Source organism: Gorilla gorilla, chromosome 5 (assembly GCF_029281585.2).
Source record: "Gorilla gorilla gorilla isolate KB3781 chromosome 5, NHGRI_mGorGor1-v2.1_pri, whole genome shotgun sequence".
In the NCBI taxonomy this organism is placed as follows: domain Eukaryota; kingdom Metazoa; phylum Chordata; class Mammalia; order Primates; family Hominidae; genus Gorilla; species Gorilla gorilla.
The window spans coordinates 120,336,265-120,355,941 of NC_073229.2; the positions used below are offsets into that span (position 1 = coordinate 120,336,265).

A 19,677-nucleotide genomic window follows, 5' to 3' on the forward strand; every position below is an offset into this window, starting at 1 on the left:
TACCTCCACCAAAAATCAAAACTTACAGTAGGACTGCCTCTCCATAAGGGAGCCTCCTGTTCTCCTTAGTTACACATTTTTCTCCCTAATACCTTGATATGTATCTGTGGTTTGAGAATTACAACTCTAATCTTTTTCTATTTCAAGTTATCTTCCATTCTTTAACATTCAGTAGAGTGTTCTTTTTTTTTTCCTTTTTTTTTATTATTATTGTACTTTAAGTTTTAGGGTACATGTGCACAATGTGCAGGTTAGTTACATATGTATACATGTGCCATGCTGGTGCGCTGCACCCACTAACTGGTCATCTAGCATTAGGTATATCTCCCAATGCTATCCCTCCCACCTCCCCCCACCCCACAACAGTCCCCAGAGTGTGATGTTCCCCTTCCTGTGTCCATGTGTTCTCATTGTTCCATTCCCATCTATGAGTGAGAATATGCGGTGTTTGGTTTTTTGTTCTTGCGATAGTTTATTGAGAATGATGATTTCCAATTTCATCCATGTCCCTACAAAGGACATGAACTCATCCTTTTTTATGGCTGTATAGTATTCCATGGTGTATATGTGCCACATTTTCTTAATCCAGTCTATCATTGTTGGACATTTGGCTTGGTTCCAAGTCTTTGCTATTGTGAATAATGCCGCAATAAACATACGTGTGCATGTGTCTTTATAGCAGCATGATTTATAGTCCTTTGGGTATATACCCAGTAATGGGATGGCTGGGTCAAATGGTATTTCTAGTTCCAGATCCCTGAGGAATCGCCACACTGACTTCCACAATGGTTGAACTAGTTTACAGTCCCACCAACAGTGTAAAAGTGTTCCTATTTCTCCACATCCTCTCCAGCACCTGTTGTTTCCTGACTTTTTAATGATTGCCATTCTAACTGGTGTGAGATGGTATTTCATTGTGGTTTTGATTTGCATTTCTCTGATGGCCAGTGGTGGTGAGCATTTTTTCACGTGTTTTTTGGCTGCATAAATGTCTTCTTTTGAGAAGTGTCTGTTCATGTCCAGTAGAGTGTTCTTAAAGAATGACTGGAGGTAATCTCTTAACAGAAAATTGAATCATGCATACCAAGTCTTGTTAAGCAGCACTTTTAACCCAGATTCTGTTATTTTTGATGGTAAAGTCTTTAAGTTACATTCTCTCATAGTACTTGAAACTACTAAAAATAATTGAAAAGGTTTAATTATCCTATTTACTGTTACAATTTGCTTTGTGCTATATGTTTATTGCTATCTCTGGTGAGCTATAGTAACACTGCTGCAGGTGTTTTTAAAATAGGTAGTATTGATTATCAGTATAAGACATGTTAAGTATCCAACTGAATTTTAGTCATGAGGAATAGATGAAAAGGATTCTGTCAAGGAGATGTCAATTTGGCCCCAAGAGGCAAACTTTTTTTGACAGTTCTGTACAAAGTAGAGGTTACTGAGTAACTGCCCCTATTATTTAGTAACTGACCCTGACAGCACTGAAAAATTGAGGGGAGGGGGTGAGCAGAGAGTTAAGAAGGATAACCTCAAGTTATATAAAATATCCAGGAAGCATGAAAACTGGAAACCACACAGTAGAAGAAACATCGTTTCTGTCTAGTGATCAATTCCTCGTTTGGCTAGTGAGAGAGAGAGAGAGACTGAGACATGGAACTAAAATGTTCTGGATAGATGCTAACTTTGAGAGAAAACAGAGAGGCAAAACTGGGAGATTTTGCTCTTCTAGTGGTAGGAATAGCCATATGCCAATTTTAATGGGAGTAATTCCATAGAGAGCTCCATGCTAAATGCACAGAGGAAGAAACAAAGTACGTATTCATTCATTCACATTTGGCTCATTTTTGTATATCTGGTTACCTACCAAGCACAGTACTTGTACATAGTTGAGATGCAGCAATTCACCCATTTATTCATATGAGACATACAGCATTTATTAAGCATCTACTACATTCTGGCGATAAGGATACAGCAGTGAAGAAAAGAAAGCCCCTCACAAAGCTTACATTCTGGTATCACTAAAATGATTGCATATTCTGGCTGCAGCCTGGGGAATCAGTGATCTAAAATGTTAATTATCAAGTGCCCAGATTCTAAAGCCAGGTGGCCTGGGCTTGAAAAGTATTCTGTGCCATTAACTCTCTGTGTGGTTTTGGACAAGTCACTTAAGTCACTTAATCATTTTGGGCCTCAGTTTCTTTATCAATAAAATGGGGATATAATGAGTTAATACGTGTGTGTGTGTATAAGTTAATATAAGTGCTCAGATCAGTGTTTGACACTAATAAGTGCCATATATATGTGTCAGATACCCTTGTTAAAAGAAATTAATCTAAATTCAACTCATCGTTAAATAGTTCTTAATTACAGAATAAAAGGTAGAGACCAGGGAAATCAAGACAACAAAACTTGACATACCAATAGCAAATGGATTATTCATGTTTGTATTACTTGTTCAAAGTAGATTACAGAAGGAAAGAGAGAGCACAATCCAGTGGTTAAGCTGGATTACTTGTATCTGTGGCCTGCAATTTCCTCATCTGTGAAGGAATGAGAAAAGGTGTCCTTTTTAGGGGTTCTAGAAGGATTAAAGGAAATGATGTGTGTAAAATGCTTGGCACAAGGCCTGGCTAAGGGTGAGCATTTATTAAATGGTGGCTATTTCAGTTGTAACCTGATTATATTGAACTGACATCATTTATTTAATGGTTTTTGCCATTGCATTTCAGTTCAAAAAGGATTTAAGGAAACTTTTAATCATAGTATTTCTAAAAACATTAAACATTGGTCTCACAGGAAGAAAACACTGCAACAGTCAGTCAAATCATTCATATTAAAAGTTAATGTTTTTCCAAAGAAAAGAGAACCTTCCAGTAAGGTTTTTCAGTCTGTAAGTTCTGGAGTCTAGATGGAATTGAGAGATTGTCTAATTAAATTTATACTTAGGATCAAATGCAACTAAACTTCCATAAACTTATTCTTGAATCACATCATGATCTATTTCTAATACTTATTATTGCTAAATTTTTGTATTTTTGCATCTGTGTTCATAAGCACAAATGACTTTTTTTTTTAAACGAAGTCATATCTTGCTTGGGTAACAAGATTATAATTGACCTCATGAGTTAAGCTTCTTTCTTAATTTTTGTATTTTCCAAAATAATTCTTAAAAAAGGTAGATGGTATTCCTAATTTATTGAATTGTTGATATCATAGGAAAATCATTTAGACCTAGAATTTGCCTTTAGTTGTTGTTGTTTATGAATTCCATTTCTTTAACTGTTAACTGCTGAATCAGAATTTTTCTTTCACAAATATTGGTATTTCTGTATTTGTACAAAAATACAACTATTTAGTCATATTTCAAATTTTTCAACATAAAATTACTCAAAATAGTTACTTCAATTTTTATCTATGCTAAATCAACAATTATTTGCTATTTTTGATATTACATTTGAATTTCTTTTTTCTTCATTATTCTTGCCTAAAGTTTGAGTATTTTCAAATATTGTGACATTATTACTCATTTCAAATTTCTGGCCCTTACCTTCACATTTTTCCTTCTTATTTTTTTAGCATTTTACCATTTTTCTTTGTTTAGCTTCTTGAGTTGACCGATTTATTAATTTTCTGAAATGTGTGCAAAGCTATAATTTCCTTCTGTTTAAATATACAACAAAATTCGGCTTGTAGAACCTTCAATGTCATTTAATGTCATTTAATTCTGAATAACTGAAATTTCCTTCATAATTCTTTCCTAATTTTCTCTGTATTCCAAGGATTGATTAATAATTTAGCACCTAGACATATTTGATATGTACCTTTTGTTTTCATTTTCTTATTGACTATAGAACTGAAACCAACTTTGACAGGAAGCTGCAATCTCTGATTCCAATACCTTAGTTCTGGGAGTGATCTAGAATGCAGTGTCCAAAATCTTCGGACTCACAGTCAAGCTTTGCTACTCAGAGAGTCTCATATGCTTTAAGAAAAACTACATAGCAAAAGAATGTGCTTTTTTTAATGTTCACATATATTTAGGTAATTAAATGAAGGATAATTTCTCCCGTGTTTTGGAAGGAAACATCTAATGTTTCTATGCTAGTTTCTGTCAAAATTTCAAAATACTTTAATGAGTCTGAAATTTATAGGCCATATTATTTTCGTAAGAGAAACAACATGAATTTCAAATGACCCGTGAGAATTTTATCAAGAAACCGTTTTTGCAAATATATTTTTGTGTTCATAGCCATAAAGAGGCATGAATGCCAAAGAGAAAAAAACTTGAAGACACTTTTTTTCTTAAAAAAAAAGCCTTCACTCATCTTTTTAGCCACAATCTGCTAAAATTCATGAGATCAAAGTTGTTCTTCAGGAAATATAGCCCTTTTTTGAGAATTTGTTTATTTTTATAATACCGATATCATCTTAATACAAAGAAAAACTTTTTTAAAGCCCTTATGCTATGTAAGTGAGAACATTTTTCCAATGCAAATAGAATATTTGATTATTACATCTTGGTAGATATTGGATGTACTAACAAATTATTAAAAGTAAACAAAGAAAACTGTAAGAAAAATATATAAATAAAAACAAAACACTGAGTTTTGAATTTATAAAATTTGCCTGAGTGTACTTGTTTTTTAAAAATGTATCAAATCAAGAGTTGCCATTTTTTTCCAGATGATTATACTAATGCATTTGCAAACTGTGAAGGTAAATTTATAACGAGAAAAACAAAAACATAACGTTGTTAAAAACAGTTTAGTTTTCTATCGAATTCCATCTGAACCACAAAGTTATGGTACAGTCTCAATATGCAAGTAAATAAGTGATTATATCAACTGGGAGATGTTCACAAATCTGATGTGGTTACAAAATACTAAAAATTTTAGTCATGGCTTTAGCGATGACAGTCTAGGTTGTGCCACTTTTCTACAAGCAAATAAAAGTAGAACAGTTAAGGATAGCATTGAAAAAAATGTTACTTGGTTTGAAGATATGCTGGTACTTTTAGAAGAGTTTTTGGGAAACTTCCTTTTGAAAGATGTTTCTTGGCTTTCAGGAAAGTTCTGTTTCTCTCAATGGTTTGATAACACTGAAAAGGAAAATGCAGTTGATTACTACTTGTTTATCTCATATTTATGATTTTAAATATATCTCAAATATATTTATGATTTTCTCTTCATTCCCACCCCTACCTCCCCTTCTGTCTTTCTCTATTTCGTAGGAAAAATTATGACATCAACATCCAAAGGAATTCTTCGCCCATTTTTAATTGTCTGCATTATCCTGGGCTGTTTCATGGCATGTCTTCTCATTTACATCAAACCTACCAACAGCTGGATCTTCAGTCCAATGGAATCAGCCAGCTCTGTGCTGAAAATGAAAAACTTCTTTTCCACCAAAACTGATTATTTTAATGAAACTACTATTCTGGTGTGGGTGTGGCCATTTGGGCAGACCTTTGACCTTACATCCTGCCAAGCAATGTTCAACATCCAAGGATGCCATCTCACAACGGACCGTTCACTGTACAACAAATCCCATGCAGTTCTGATCCATCACCGAGACATCAGTTGGGATCTGACAAATTTACCTCAGCAAGCTAGGCCACCCTTCCAGAAATGGATTTGGATGAATTTGGAATCACCAACTCACACTCCCCAAAAGAGTGGCATTGAGCACTTGTTTAACCTGACTCTGACTTACCGCCGTGATTCAGATATCCAAGTGCCTTATGGCTTCTTGACGGTGAGCACAAATCCCTTCGTGTTTGAAGTGCCAAGCAAAGAGAAATTGGTGTGCTGGGTTGTGAGTAACTGGAACCCTGAGCATGCCAGAGTCAAGTATTACAATGAGCTAAGCAAAAGCATTGAAATCCATACCTACGGGCAAGCATTTGGAGAATATGTCAATGATAAAAATTTGATTCCTACCATATCTACTTGTAAATTTTATCTTTCCTTTGAAAATTCAATCCACAAGGATTACATCACGGAAAAGCTATACAATGCTTTTCTGGCTGGCTCTGTACCTGTTGTTCTGGGACCATCTAGGGAAAACTATGAGAATTATATTCCAGCAGATTCATTCATTCATGTGGAAGATTATAACTCTCCCAGTGAGCTAGCAAAGTATCTGAAGGAAGTCGACAAAAACAATAAGTTATACCTTAGTTACTTTAACTGGAGGAAGGATTTCACTGTAAATCTTCCACGATTTTGGGAATCACATGCATGCTTGGCTTGCGATCATGTGAAAAGGCATCAAGAATATAAGTCTGTTGGTAATTTAGAGAAATGGTTTTGGAATTAAAATTTTTCATCACTTGCACACTTGATAAATATTTTGATGAGATATCATCCAAGTATTGAGGATAAGAAGAGATGCAACATACTACTTTTGTGTCACAATTTATTTTTATCACCCTCTCTAGGGTAACGTGTATATTTTGGTGGAGATTTTTAAAAGCTCAGCATGAGCAATCATTCCATTCGGTTTTAAATTATCCTGTATATACCTAATTATGTGCACTGAAGAGTAATTTATTCTTCATTATCATTTGTAAACATTGTTTTTTCACATTTTTGTAGTTGCCCATAATGTAAGCTTGTGGTTTGATTATTGTTTCCACACTGATCAGCTGTTTAATCTATTTGGGAAATGAAGATGCACATCTTAAAGTATGAAAAAATTTTCACTAAGTATTACAATGTCTAGTTCCGACTTTGCATACTATAACAGAGGAAGAACATGTTGTGATTGAATTCTAACCTCTTTGACTCCGAAGTTGAATGAAGTGTATAACTGTCTCTATTTGATCTATTTTTTTTACCTGTTCATCACATTTGTGAAGGTGAAATTATTCATGGAGTGAATATGAAAGATATGAAGCAGAACTATTCTATTCAGGAAGCTATTAGACTTCTCATTTATTTTCATTAAGCTGATTTGCAGCTACTTATTCTCATGGTCTTAAATTAAATTATTCAAGTATTTTTAAATATCCAATTTGTTGTGATTTTCAGCACCTGGGAAGTAATCCCAATAATACTTTAGAAAATCTAAGACAGTTCTTTCTGCTACTGATGACACTCATTGTCATAATAAAACAAATAATTTCCTCAAATAACAAAGAAAAATGATACCTATAAATATATTTATAAATGGTGTCATTTATGAACAATGTTTAATTATGTATCAATTTAAGATTTTTTTCTGAAGCCCTAATATTTAAAATGGTCTTATTTTACCATATGGATATAAGATTTGGCTCATAATGATGAGCCCTATCATTTGATTTGAGTTCTATCATTTAAGAGAGCCTAAATAAAATTATCATCAAGGTATTAAATATAAGATGTTAAATATAATAAAGTGGGGATACATAGAAAACACACAGTGTTAGCACAGAGTAAGATCTCAATGCACATTTGTTGGATGAATAAATAAATGCAATTGAATTCACAGAAAAATGATTGTTTCAAGGAAGTGACAGTTCTACTTTAGAAGTACTAATTGGAGATGACTTTTATATCCCATTTTGGTAATTATTCATACATAGCACATATGACCATGATGTTCAGGGCTTTATAGAACCAAATAAACCTACCATTACATGAAAATTTTGAAGAGTATATTCCTGAACTTGCAGCTGCCTATAGCATTCTCCTCCATAAGGCTAGAGGAGAGCTGGATATAAGCAGAGATCGTAGGTGAAAAAAGGTGGGCCATTAAGGATTCTTCAAGGAAAACATTCCTCAAAATGATCTTTAGTGCCTTTATTCCATTCAGGCCAATAATCCATCCAAAAATTAGAATGTTCTGAGGACATCCATTTGGGTCTATTTGTGACTTATTCCTATTACAAATTGACATCAGCAAAATTCAAAAAGAATTCAGTAAAAAGGGCATAGATCCAGCTATCCAGACTATCTTGTGAGAGAATAAGCTCACCCCAGCACCAGAAAGATTTGAGCAGAGGAATATTCCTGTAATGAATAGAGGATTGTTTGATTCTCAGGTATATTTCTTAAGCCAAGATTGAATGCAGTGTCAGGCACTGCCTTAACACCCACAGAGATAAGATGAACAAGGTACTATCACTGCCTAAAATGAGCTTACAATTAAGTGGATAGACATATAAAAGCTTCCTTTCAATTCAGCCTGAGACTGTTTATATGCATGTGCTACTCCGAATGACGTTTGTATGGGTCAATGCTGATTTAGTGGGGAAAAGAAGTAGAAAATTTCCCCAATTGCTTAGCTGTTTGACATGTTTCTGAGCTGCAAACTTTGTCAACTCTTTTGACCCAACATATTATTCTCTCCTTATTATCTCTTCTAACCACAATGCATTAAGAAATAATATTTTTATGTGGATGTCCTCCTCAATAAGTGAAGATCTCCATCCACATTTAATTAATTGGTAAGACTGTCAAATTCATACATTTATATTTACTTTGTCAAATTTTGTGGTCTATAAAAAGCATAGAGATCTAAAGAGGATACACTGCTAACAAGTTTAGAAAGCACCTGCTTTTTATTATTATTATTATTATTTTTGTGATGGAGTCTTGCTCTGTCGCCCAGGCCGGAGTGCAGTGGTGCAGTCTCGGCTCACTGCAACCTCAGCCTCCCAGGTTCAAGTGATTCGCCTGTATCAGCCTCCCGAGTAGCTAGGATTACAGGCGTGTACCACTATGCCTGGCTAGTTTTTTGTATTTTTAGTACAGATGGGTTTCACTGTGTTGGCCAAGCTGGTCTTGAACTCCTGACCTCAAATGATCCATCTGCCTCAGCCTCCCAAAGTGCTGGGATTACAGGTATGAGCCACTGTGTCTGGCCCACCTGTTTTTTTTGAAGGCAGAAAAACATTCAATATTAAAAGCATTCAATATTATTTCAACCTGCCTTGGCTCTAGTGAATGTTCATGACTTGAAAGAACTGAAAGACCTAAAGGCAGTGTCTCTATTGTTGACTACAAATGTAGGCGCTTTGTTGGACTATGACTATAATCACACACTGATAATACGACGCAAGTAGAGGCAGTACTACTAAGTATCTAGCAGGTGCTTTGAAACCCCATTACTAAGTCCCAGAAGACTGTTTCCTAAATTTGAAGTGGAAGAATTAAATGACTCAATGGAACCCTTTAGCTCTGGGTCCATTGATGTGTGAGTTTTAGGGCTAGAAGGAATTATAATTTTGTTGTTTATAATTGCTATAATATAGAAATTATAATTGCTTTTCTTTCTACTTATGAGTTAACTAGATCCAGAGATATTTATTCAAGACACACATTCACACACACAAACACACACACACACACACCCCACAGCTAGTGACAATAGTTAAGATTTGGATTTAAGGATCCTATCTTTCTTTATCCCACTTTCTTTTCAATCGCATTCATAACTTATTATAGAATTATGTCTCAATTTTTACAAATGTGAATGTCTTATTGGTATTTTTAGGGCCTATAGAATGGTATACCTCATGTAGAACAACTTTGACTTTTGAAGGTATACAATAAATAAAACATCAAACTTGTTAGCATTCGTTCTGGTTTAAATATTTTAGGAGTTGAGTTCAGCAGAAGGAAATGGGCTATCACTACATTTAAGTGAAATACAACCCTCAAGAAAGTGTATGGGTCACAGCCACTCCTTTAATAAATCCTGTGGATTGCAATTCTTTGTAAGAAACTCATGAAAAAGATATATTGATTCAACAAAATTGGTTTGCTGTTGATTATACAAACCAATAATTATGCCTGGAATTAAATTGTGGACACAAAAAAGGGAACAGACCATTTAAAATGTTTTATTTCAAAATATCGAAAAGCTATTACCTTCAATACTCTAAATATTTAAATATTAATTATTGTAGACATCAGTAAGAATAAATAAATGTTAATCATTATAGACCTTACTAATAAGAATATATACTGAATTGTCCACATCCAGAGTATTACACCCTGAACAAGAAAGACATGAGAGCCTGACAGTCATATATATTATGACAGCTGTATATCTGACAATATGAAGTAGAAACTGAAAAAAAATCATCTTAGTGGGAAACAAATACACGCTTAAAATTGTTATATTTACTGTAAAACTCCTGATAATCTTAGATTGTGCAGAAATGTTCCTTATTTTGAGGGGCTTAGAAAGCTCAGAGCATTTGATGTGTAAAGCAACAGAATATTTAGGAATTATTTGCGGAGGCTTTAAATTCTTACCTCCAATTGGAGGTTAAATATTAAAAGAATAGGAAACTATGCCTCTGATATTTTTTGTCAGCCTATTTTTAAACTAGATTCCATGAGTCTTAAGGTAATATCCTAGAATTTTTTTTTTTTGCGTGAATTAAAGTTACCACAAATTTCAGGTCCTTACCTTATGACTGTGTTTGATCATATCTTTGAGTTCCCTTGAACTCTGATCTCATTTTGAGAAACTTCTTAACAATTACAATTGAGCTGTTAAATATAACAAACATCAGAATCTAAAGGGATAAGCACAGTGCCTAATGTACAGGAGGGTCATATCAAATACTTGTTGAATAAATAAATGAATGTGATAAGTGGTCCTGTAAAATATTTTTTAAGAGTAGTGACAATGTTTATTGGTACCAATTGGAGATGATATTTTATATTTATTTTATTAGTTTGTCACCTGGATGCAAAATGAAGGCATTTTAACTCCTTTCTATCTTACCACATTGTAAAGCATCAAAAGAAGTAATATCTCAAGAAAGATTAGAAAGGATTTGGATCACGTTAACATTCTATGCAAAAATTAGTAACATATCAACTGTTTCTAAAAGGAAAGAAAATTAGTATTTAAGGAGAGTATAAAGTGCGAGCACTGTGAAGGGCAGATATCTATTACCAAACCACATGGAGAGAAATATAGTCTCTCTCCTAACTTCATTCCATTGTATTGCAATCAGTCAATTAAGGTGATTTTTTTTTTCTGGATGTCTCATCTAGAGATTTTGTAGCATTTTGCAAATGGGTATGCTTCACTACTATCCAAAGTGTTCTCCCCTTTAGTAATTCATATTGAATATATCCATATTCATATGCATTTTATAAAACAGTTAACAGAATCTAAATAAGATATAGCCGGCTAAATCTGGAATGTGAGTGCTACCCTAGGTTATTAGTTCAACAAACTAATTTTGAGAGAGCCACTTAAACTCTCTGGACCTTGTTTGTAAGCTTTCTTCTAGCACTATTACTCTTATCTAAGATCGAAATTGATATATGCATGAAATTCCTAATGGAATTTCGATGTCCATCTCAAAGTAATTTTTTAGGATATTCCATACAGATTTCCTTCTCATTTCTCTGTGTAGATATTTAAAGTATGAGATTGATTATTTAAACTAACATGTGGAAAGAACCTAATCCAGAGCTTGGAATATAGAAAGTGCTCAATTAACTGACATTCCTCCTGTATTTCCTCCCTCCCCTTAGTTGTCTATGACTTTTGAACTCACTGCTTACTGACACCTTAATTGCCTGCAGAAAAATCAATCATATTTTAGGCATTATTTTGAAATATTTTAGAGTTTTCTGTACTATTCAAACTCTTATTACAAAAATCTAAAGATATTTATTGATGCAAAAAATTTAGGGAGTCATTGGAAATACCTAAGGCAATCCCAGGCTAACAATAAAATAGCATAATTTTAAGTAAGCTAGATTGAGTTCATTTAGAACATTTAGTTATTTTTTAGCTCATAGTTAACATATGTCCATGCATTTGATTTACTTTAAAAATATTTTATTTAAAAATAACCTCTCAAACACCAGTTGCTTTCTGTCAGTTTTACTCAAAGCATGCTTCCTAGGTCACCTGACCTAGAATCACCAGAAGTGTTAACAATACCGATTTCTGGGCTTTGAGCCATGAAATTAGAATTTCTTCAAATAATCCATGCCCCCCCGTCACCCAAAAAAAGAGCATGCTTTTAATACATTTCCAAAATTATCCTGTTTCTGCTATAACTGGTGAACCATCCTGTCCTAAACTAGCAGTTCTCAAACATGCATATGCCTTTGAAACTTCCTAGATCATCTACATAAAAATCATTTGAAATATTGTTAATAATACACAGCTTCTGAATCTCTGGGTGTGAGATGGGACCAGGAATCTTATTTTAAAAATCTCCCCAGATGGTTCTGGTGTCCTGCTAGTTTCGAGGTTTGCATCCCACCTGTTTAGATGGGTAGTATTCTATTAAATATGAGGTATTACCTTTCTTTAGTTCACCTGGAATCTTCTTAAATATATCGGTAAAGTATTCTACTTCAAAATCCAAGACATTTTGTATGCCTAATTATTTCACACAAGAGCGTGGAACTCACCAGTCTTATGACTTGGGGCAGGTTATTTATAGTCTCCAGACACTTTTTCCAGTTGCGAGTTGCTTATAGTAGTTCGCGAACCTGAATGCACATTAGAACCATCTGGAGAGGCTTTAAAATTGCAGATGTCCAAACCCCACCTCCAGAGAGCTGATCTATTTAGTTTGAGGAAGAGCCCAGAAGTCTAACAGGTGTAAATGCTCCACAGGTAATACTAATGCAGGCATACCTCAGGAAATCACCAGTTCTTGTCTTGGAGGAACTATTAGGAAAATAAAAGATTATATATCTTGAAAAAAATCTCTAATTTGCTTTCTAGGTTCTAACTGCATGTTTATATTTTGCAACAGGAAAGACTGGTCTAGACAATTACTAGGATATATGCTTCTGTGATCTGCTTTTCTATTGTATGTGTTTAAGAGACCACATTCTTGGGTTCCAAAGTCTCCTTGCCTGATAGGTAACTTGCAATTGAGATATGGCAAAGAATTGTAGCATCCAAATTTTTGACAACTACAGATTTAGAATTGAATCCAAGGTCTGCCATTCACTAGCTATGTGCAAGTTACTCAACTTCTCTTATCCTCAGATTTTGCAGCTGTAAAGCAGAGGTAGCATGTTTCTGAGAAATTATATTCAGGTGACTAGATATGTGTTCAAGTGTTATCTTTTATTCTTATAAAAGATAATTGTGAGGAATCCAGTGCTATTTTCACAATTTTAATTCTAAAACTCTGAAGACATTAAACAGGCAGTTTGTAGGAATCATTGAAATTTTATACAAGCTGAAGGAACAACATTCAGCAAAATGGAAACAAATAAATACAGCATGGAAGCATATATTCATGTTTCCCATAATTACTAAGTTACAGAAGGGGTGTGAGGAGCTGGCAGTGGTGGTGAATAGGCATTGTTTGCATTACTAAATATATATACCATTTCTTAAGATAATTGGAACTCAAGCAGGCCTAATTTTCTCTCCCTGTTATGAGCAATCAGTAAATTAGTAGTCAATTTAACTTATTATCAGTTGGTATAGCTCATGTCACAGAATAGGATAGCAAGAAGATTCTCAGAGATCATTTTCTGGTAAAGAAAAAGGCCTAGCAATATTTAACAGTTTTACTTAATCCATCACTTCAGCTGGTCCACTAGTTTTGACACAGGACTAGTTAATGATTTGTTAGGAAGTCTCCATCTACTTTTAAACTAATTTTTAAAAAAGCTAAAAGTTGCTTTTAATATGTTAGGGTATAACTTCAATAAACAGGAGTATTTATCTAGTGGTTCAGAAATAAAATAATTGTTAGCCAGCCTGTGATTAAGGCTACCATAATTGCATAATAAATAGCTTTGACGTGAATAATCTCAGTTGTTCAAGTGTACAATTTTAAAGCTGTACTGTGTTAGAATAAAAAAGTAGGCTCAAGGAAAATTTCTATTTTTCTATATGAAAAAGAGAATGATATTCAAAACAGTATTTTTAAGTAGTTTCTAATTGTGTTCGTTTAAAGAGTATTAGAAATGTCAGTAACATTAGAAAACTTCAAAAACTGATTTATTTTTCTGAGTTCTCTGGAAACCAAACAATTTTGAATTAGTTGTATAAGTAAAGTAAGTTAAGTTATAGCTTGCTGGAATTTTATTGTGGAAAACAAATATAGATTTTATCTGAAAAATTTTAAGGGCCAATTCTACAGAAAGTTATGCTAACATGCTAACTTTCCACACGTGGCTGCATTCCATTTTGATTAATGAGGGTTCAGGAAATAGAAAGGCGGGCTCTGCAGAAGCAGTATCCAAAGACTAAATTAACAACCCAGGACTACCACTCATTATGTGAGAAATATGGGCCAGAGTTACAATATCACATCTCCAGTCTCAGATTGGCCTCATTAGCCACCTTCAGTTCCTCAAGTGAGATAATCCTGAAGATGCCATCCTTGTCCAAGGTGAGATTGCCAGAGGATATGAGCTCATCTAGGGTGGAATACATGTCTCCAGGGACTGTAATGAGATCAGGCTTTTCACTTACTGGTTTTCTGCCTCAAGAGTCCTTAAGCAAATGAAGATTATCTGATTGTCTATGTAAACGTGGAAGTAGTCTACTTTTTAGATAAAAGATAATCTGTCTTGAATATTTCATATGTGATTTTAAAATAATTAATCAAAAAACAAAGACTATCATATTTGAGAACAAGATTTTACTTAGAAGGGAAGAAAAAGAACTTTCAGCTTAATCGGGGTTAAGGGAGTAATTGTGACAATATAAAATGACATTGTTATAAAATCCCTAAAAGGTAAATAATGTATGAGATGAAGGTAGGAAGTAATGTATGCTTGCAGAAATGCAACTGGTCAAAATTACTTGAATGAAATTGTTGAGGTTAAACATCTTCATTATAATAACATGTCTTATTCTGATTCCAAGACAATACGAATGTAGAGACGAGATTTTTAAATGGAAAAAGTAAAGAGCTAACAAGTCTGTACCTAGATTCAAGTTCACAAAGCGGCAAAAAGGAGAAAAGTGTCAACAAGAAACAAGAAGAGGAGTAGTAAACTAAGGATCAAAGCCCAAGTTCCAGTTTTCACAATCTGCTGTATAATTCACTAACATTTCTGAGCCATAGATTTTTAATCTGTAAAAGGAGTGTGATGGACTGTACATTAGAAGTACCTGAGAAGCTCTTAATAAATCTTGATGAATTGGTTAGAAATTCTAATTTAATTAGCCTGGCACAGTGCACGAACTGCCATATACTCGTGCAGATGTTTTCTTCTTTTCTTACTGCTCCTTTCCATGTGGCCATGTCACTACAAGGGGTGGGGAAGAAGTTAATGTGTAATTGCTTCAGGAGCTCTGATTAAAAGGTTGCTGAAGCAAAATACTGCAATGAAGTTCTGAAAATGAAGAGTTAGGACTTTACATGATTTCTCTTGCCTCATTCCCTCAAGAATGCACATATAGACACACATATGCCAATATCTTTTTTATGTAGTTCAAGTATAACTTTGAATAAAATGACTTACATTCAAGGAAGGTCAAAACTATTATTCTGAAACAAAATGTGACAATTCTAGCCATTATGTGAATTGTAAGGGTCAGTAATCCATAAACTATTTGGATAGTAATTGTATGTGTTATTAATGTGATGTAATTTTGCACTATTGTATTGTCATATTTAATCAAACTCTTAAAAATACCCTGAAACGTAATGCCAAATGTACAGTTTATAGGTTCATGTTATTTCTGATAAGAATTTAATTGCATTGTGCTAATAGTTGTTTATTGCTATTAACTTTCTGTGTATGTATTATTGCGATGCAGACCCAATAGGGTTATTTTAAGCACACTAATTAGTCATCTGGATTTTTATAGATAAAATCACACGTTGATCAGAAATCATTTTTCTACTTATTTTTTTGTAGAGTATTTTTCCACACTTGAAAAAAACATGATTATTTTATATCAAACATCAACTTTTCTTTAAATCTTATTTTAGTAGCTAATGCATGTTTGAAATAAGATGTGTTAGAAATTATATGACTATATTAAGGTTGTGTTTATATTAGGTGAAAAATTGCATGCCATTGGTGAATCATGCAGCTTTGGGGACATTTACACTGCCACTCACACACAGGCTCTGTCTCAATCCATATGCATGATTCACGTCCTTTCAAAAGTCCCTTTTCAACATTTGGTAAAGTGAAAATGTTATTCATAGTGCTAATGAGCCAATAAACAATGCTGCGTTTCTTTTTTCTAACTGTGCAGCATATTGTGGTAAATTTTCTCCCAAAACTTTATTTTTGGAGTTATTGTTGGCAATAAATACAACAAATTATTTGTTGGCAAGTGATACAATTTACTGTATAACAACTTAATAGTACAAAGCATGAAGATGTGAAAATATCATCTTAACCAGTTTCATTCTATGAACATAATATTCTGGCAGCTTTTTCTATAACTGAGAATGGTATATCTTTTTATACACTGCCAAAATCAGTACTACTGCCAGTCACCTGAGGTCAGGTCTGCACAACACTAAATTGGGCAATAACGTAGAACATCTAGGCAGTCTTGACAGTCAACCAGTGTAATCACTAGGGGAAGAAAAAGTAGGCCTACCCTTTTACTTATTAACTTAAGTAATAAAAATTGTATAAAAATATGAATGTTGGCTGCAGAGGAGCCTTTACATGCAGATAATTTGCAGCAGTCTTTGAAAATAACAAAAATTATTCCATTTAATGAAGGGTTTGTTTTGTTTAGCTTTTCTCTTTTATTCAGAAAACATACCTGTGCTTTTGAAAGGGCTTAATCCCAAACAGGTAATATGTGTGGATCAATCATCTCTCCTCCCATGAAATTAATCATTCATGGTAATATATTAAGGCTAGAACGTAGCTCTTAGTGACTTAAAACATGACAGTAAGCATTTACACTGTTGGAAGGTAATTTCATTGCTATGTTATTAAAATGATGGGAATCCTATTTATACATTTATTTATTTATTTATTTACAGAAGATTGGTTCCTTCCAGTTCAATTTAACAGCTTCAGTGAAGTTAGTATAATGATAAGAAAAATTGACTCTAGCTATTATTCCAAGTGAAAATCATGCAGCTGAGTCCTGCTGCATCCTGGGAGCAAAGCATTAATTCAAATGAGGAGTAGTCAGTCCTAGCACTGTAGAGGCCGACTTTACCAACCAAGATATTGTATGTGTGTGACATTCAGCTAACATTGATCTAGGCACTTAGTTTGCTACCACATTGTTCCCTTCATTGATTGAAACTGTAAATAACATAACACTTTAAGGCAGCTAAGCAAATATTTTAATAAGCCATGAAAGGCAAGATGCCAGAGAAAATCTGTATATTCAGCTATTTGGAGAACTCGTGTTTTCCACAAATTAAACTGGAGATGTCATTTGAAATTTTCTTCCCTTAAACATGCTGTCACAACATGGATTCCTTCTCATGGATGTCTTTCTAGGCTTATAAATATATGGTGTGATCGCTATAATTTTGTGAAATTTTATTCAGCAATTAATAGTGATTTCAGCAATATGTACTAAGATTCCAAGGCAGAAATAAATGTATAAAGGATTTGAGCCTGTATGTGTAAGAAGAAACTCTCTCTTCAGTCATATTTCCTAAATTCAGTGTAAGTACCTCGCTGATTTAGCATTGGAGTTATTCCTTGAATGTGTAAATAATGATGTTCTGTTCTGACCTAATGAATTCCTGTAATGTGAATATTTAAAATAAAAGAATTCAATTTAAATGTATACTAGCTAGTGCTGGTTATTTATAATTCTTACATTCAAAATTATTCACTTGAGAAGATTCATTTTTACTTCGATGCAAATCTGCATTCTATATATATTGAATTAAAATGTTAAAACTACATAAATATATTTTCCAGATTATACACTCATTACAAATATTGCATCAAAAGGGACAGTCAGTGTTCATACATAAAAAGTTCTACACTACTTTGTTTCCTTACTCTTGCATTGCTTTAATGGATTCAGGGCTGCAATTAGGCCTGTTAATGATTTGGGCTTGTATGCATGGGGAATAGAAGAATCTATTCAACCTTCTCTATTCTGCCTTGATCTTGGCTTTGGAAATGTCTCACCTTGCATTCTGAATTATCTGCTATTCTACATACTCTTTTGGTTGTTTATATTCAGGCCTATAGAATCAACAATTACCAATATGCTAAGATCTCAAGTGTTTATATCCAATTTCCTACTGTCACCTAACTTCCTGCAGATCCATTGACAGGGATAGCCCACTGTAAGGGAATGGAAACACCTAATTCTCTCTAAACTTTAATTCACTTAAGGGCACTATTATAAGTTATGTTGCCTAAGTCAAAAACTTAGAATTATCCTTAATTCTTCTTTTTCCTTTTCCCCACATTGAATTGACTATGAAATTTCTCTTAAATATGTCACTTTTCTTCTGATCCACTGCATGGCTTCATTTAGTCAATAGAGCCTTCAATATTTCTTACCTGGAGTAAAGCAATAACTTCTTAAAGTCTCAAAAATCTACACTCAACATTGCCACCACTGGAAAAAAAAAACACAGAGGAAAGGTGATACAGAGAGAACTCAGCTTAGAGTGTTGATTAACCAGTAGTTTTTCCCCAAAGTCACATAGTTATTAGGATTTTTCATTGGTTCCTCATATTTCTTAGGATGAATTCTTTATCTGGGAGCAGATCATATACTGTCCTTTAACATTTGACTTCTATTACATTTTCTAAGCTCTTTTTTGCTCCCTTTTATTACCCTATAACGTTTCCTCATCTTTGATACCTCTCATACCACCCAGAGCTCAGAAAGCTTTTCTACTCAGTGAATTCTCAGCATCCTTAAGATTATAGTCAAGGGTCATATTCATTATGATGCAAAATACATTTCAGATGTAAAATATATTTCAGATGTGTTCAAAGGCCAAGAGGCAAGTAAGGTTATTAGCAATATCCTGGAAGAAATGAGTTGTGAGACAGTCCTTGAAAGAATAATTTAGTTAAACAAGCAGAACATGTGGATAGACCTTCCAATGAAACAAGAACAAGGTCTTGCGAACAGCATACATTGAATAAATATGGCTTATTTTAGTTGTATGTTCATGAAGAATAGTGTTAGATAAGGCATTAGTGATTTAAAAATGAAAAGGTCAGAATATAGGGAGCTTGACATTCAAACTGATAAATGTAAACTAGGTTGGTTGATTTGAATTGAGTTAGTTTGATTTGATTCATACTGCTGCACGATTTAAAGTCACCGAATAATTATGGGCAGATGTATGGGTGTGTGCAAAGCCACGAAATGTATCTTTTTAAAACTCTAAATCATTACAAAATGTAAACTAGCATCATAACATCTTATCCACCCTCATGGCCTGTTCCAAGGTGTTTCAGTGGACAATGTCTCCCTTTGGCTGAGAGAAACCATGTGATATCGTGGCTCTAAGTGTTTGGGTTCTGAGGCTGGACTGCTCACATTCTACAGCTCTTCCACTTCCAGTGGTGTGGCCTTGGGGAAGTTATTTCACCCTTCTTCACCTTAATTTTCTTGTATGAAAAGAAGGAATAATGACACTTTCTCCTAAATTGTAAAGATAAATGAGTTAATGCACATACATTATTTAGAACATTATCTGACACCGCAAGCACTCAATATCTCAGCTATTATTTTAAAAGGAACACAAACATTTTTATAATACATCTTTTCTTCAGTTCCCCCAGTCACTATTAAATCATTGTC

At 33.8% G+C, this 19,677-nt stretch overlaps 1 protein-coding gene and 1 long non-coding RNA gene across 3 annotated transcripts in view; one reads left to right on the forward strand and one right to left on the reverse strand.

The window, feature by feature from the left end:
• FUT9 (fucosyltransferase 9) overlaps positions 1-17,682 on the forward strand; it is a 203,386-nt gene extending 185,704 nt beyond the window's left edge. Inside the window, exon 3 of one of the 2 annotated variants that reach the window (XM_004044422.5) lies at positions 5,234-17,682. In XM_004044422.5, coding sequence (XP_004044470.1) covers positions 5,242-6,321 — 1,080 coding nt within the window. In that variant the 5' untranslated portion in view covers positions 5,234-5,241 and the 3' untranslated portion in view covers positions 6,322-17,682. The remainder of the gene's footprint in view (positions 1-5,233) is intronic. The other variant, XM_055391556.2, reaches the window with a different exon arrangement.
• LOC129534449 (uncharacterized) overlaps positions 2,422-19,677 on the reverse strand; it is a 177,155-nt gene continuing 159,899 nt past the window's right edge. The window contains exons 3-4 of the long non-coding RNA XR_008681064.1: positions 4,992-5,101; positions 2,422-2,543 (exon numbers count right to left, since the gene is read on the reverse strand). This is a non-coding gene — a long non-coding RNA (uncharacterized lncRNA). The remainder of the gene's footprint in view (positions 2,544-4,991; positions 5,102-19,677) is intronic.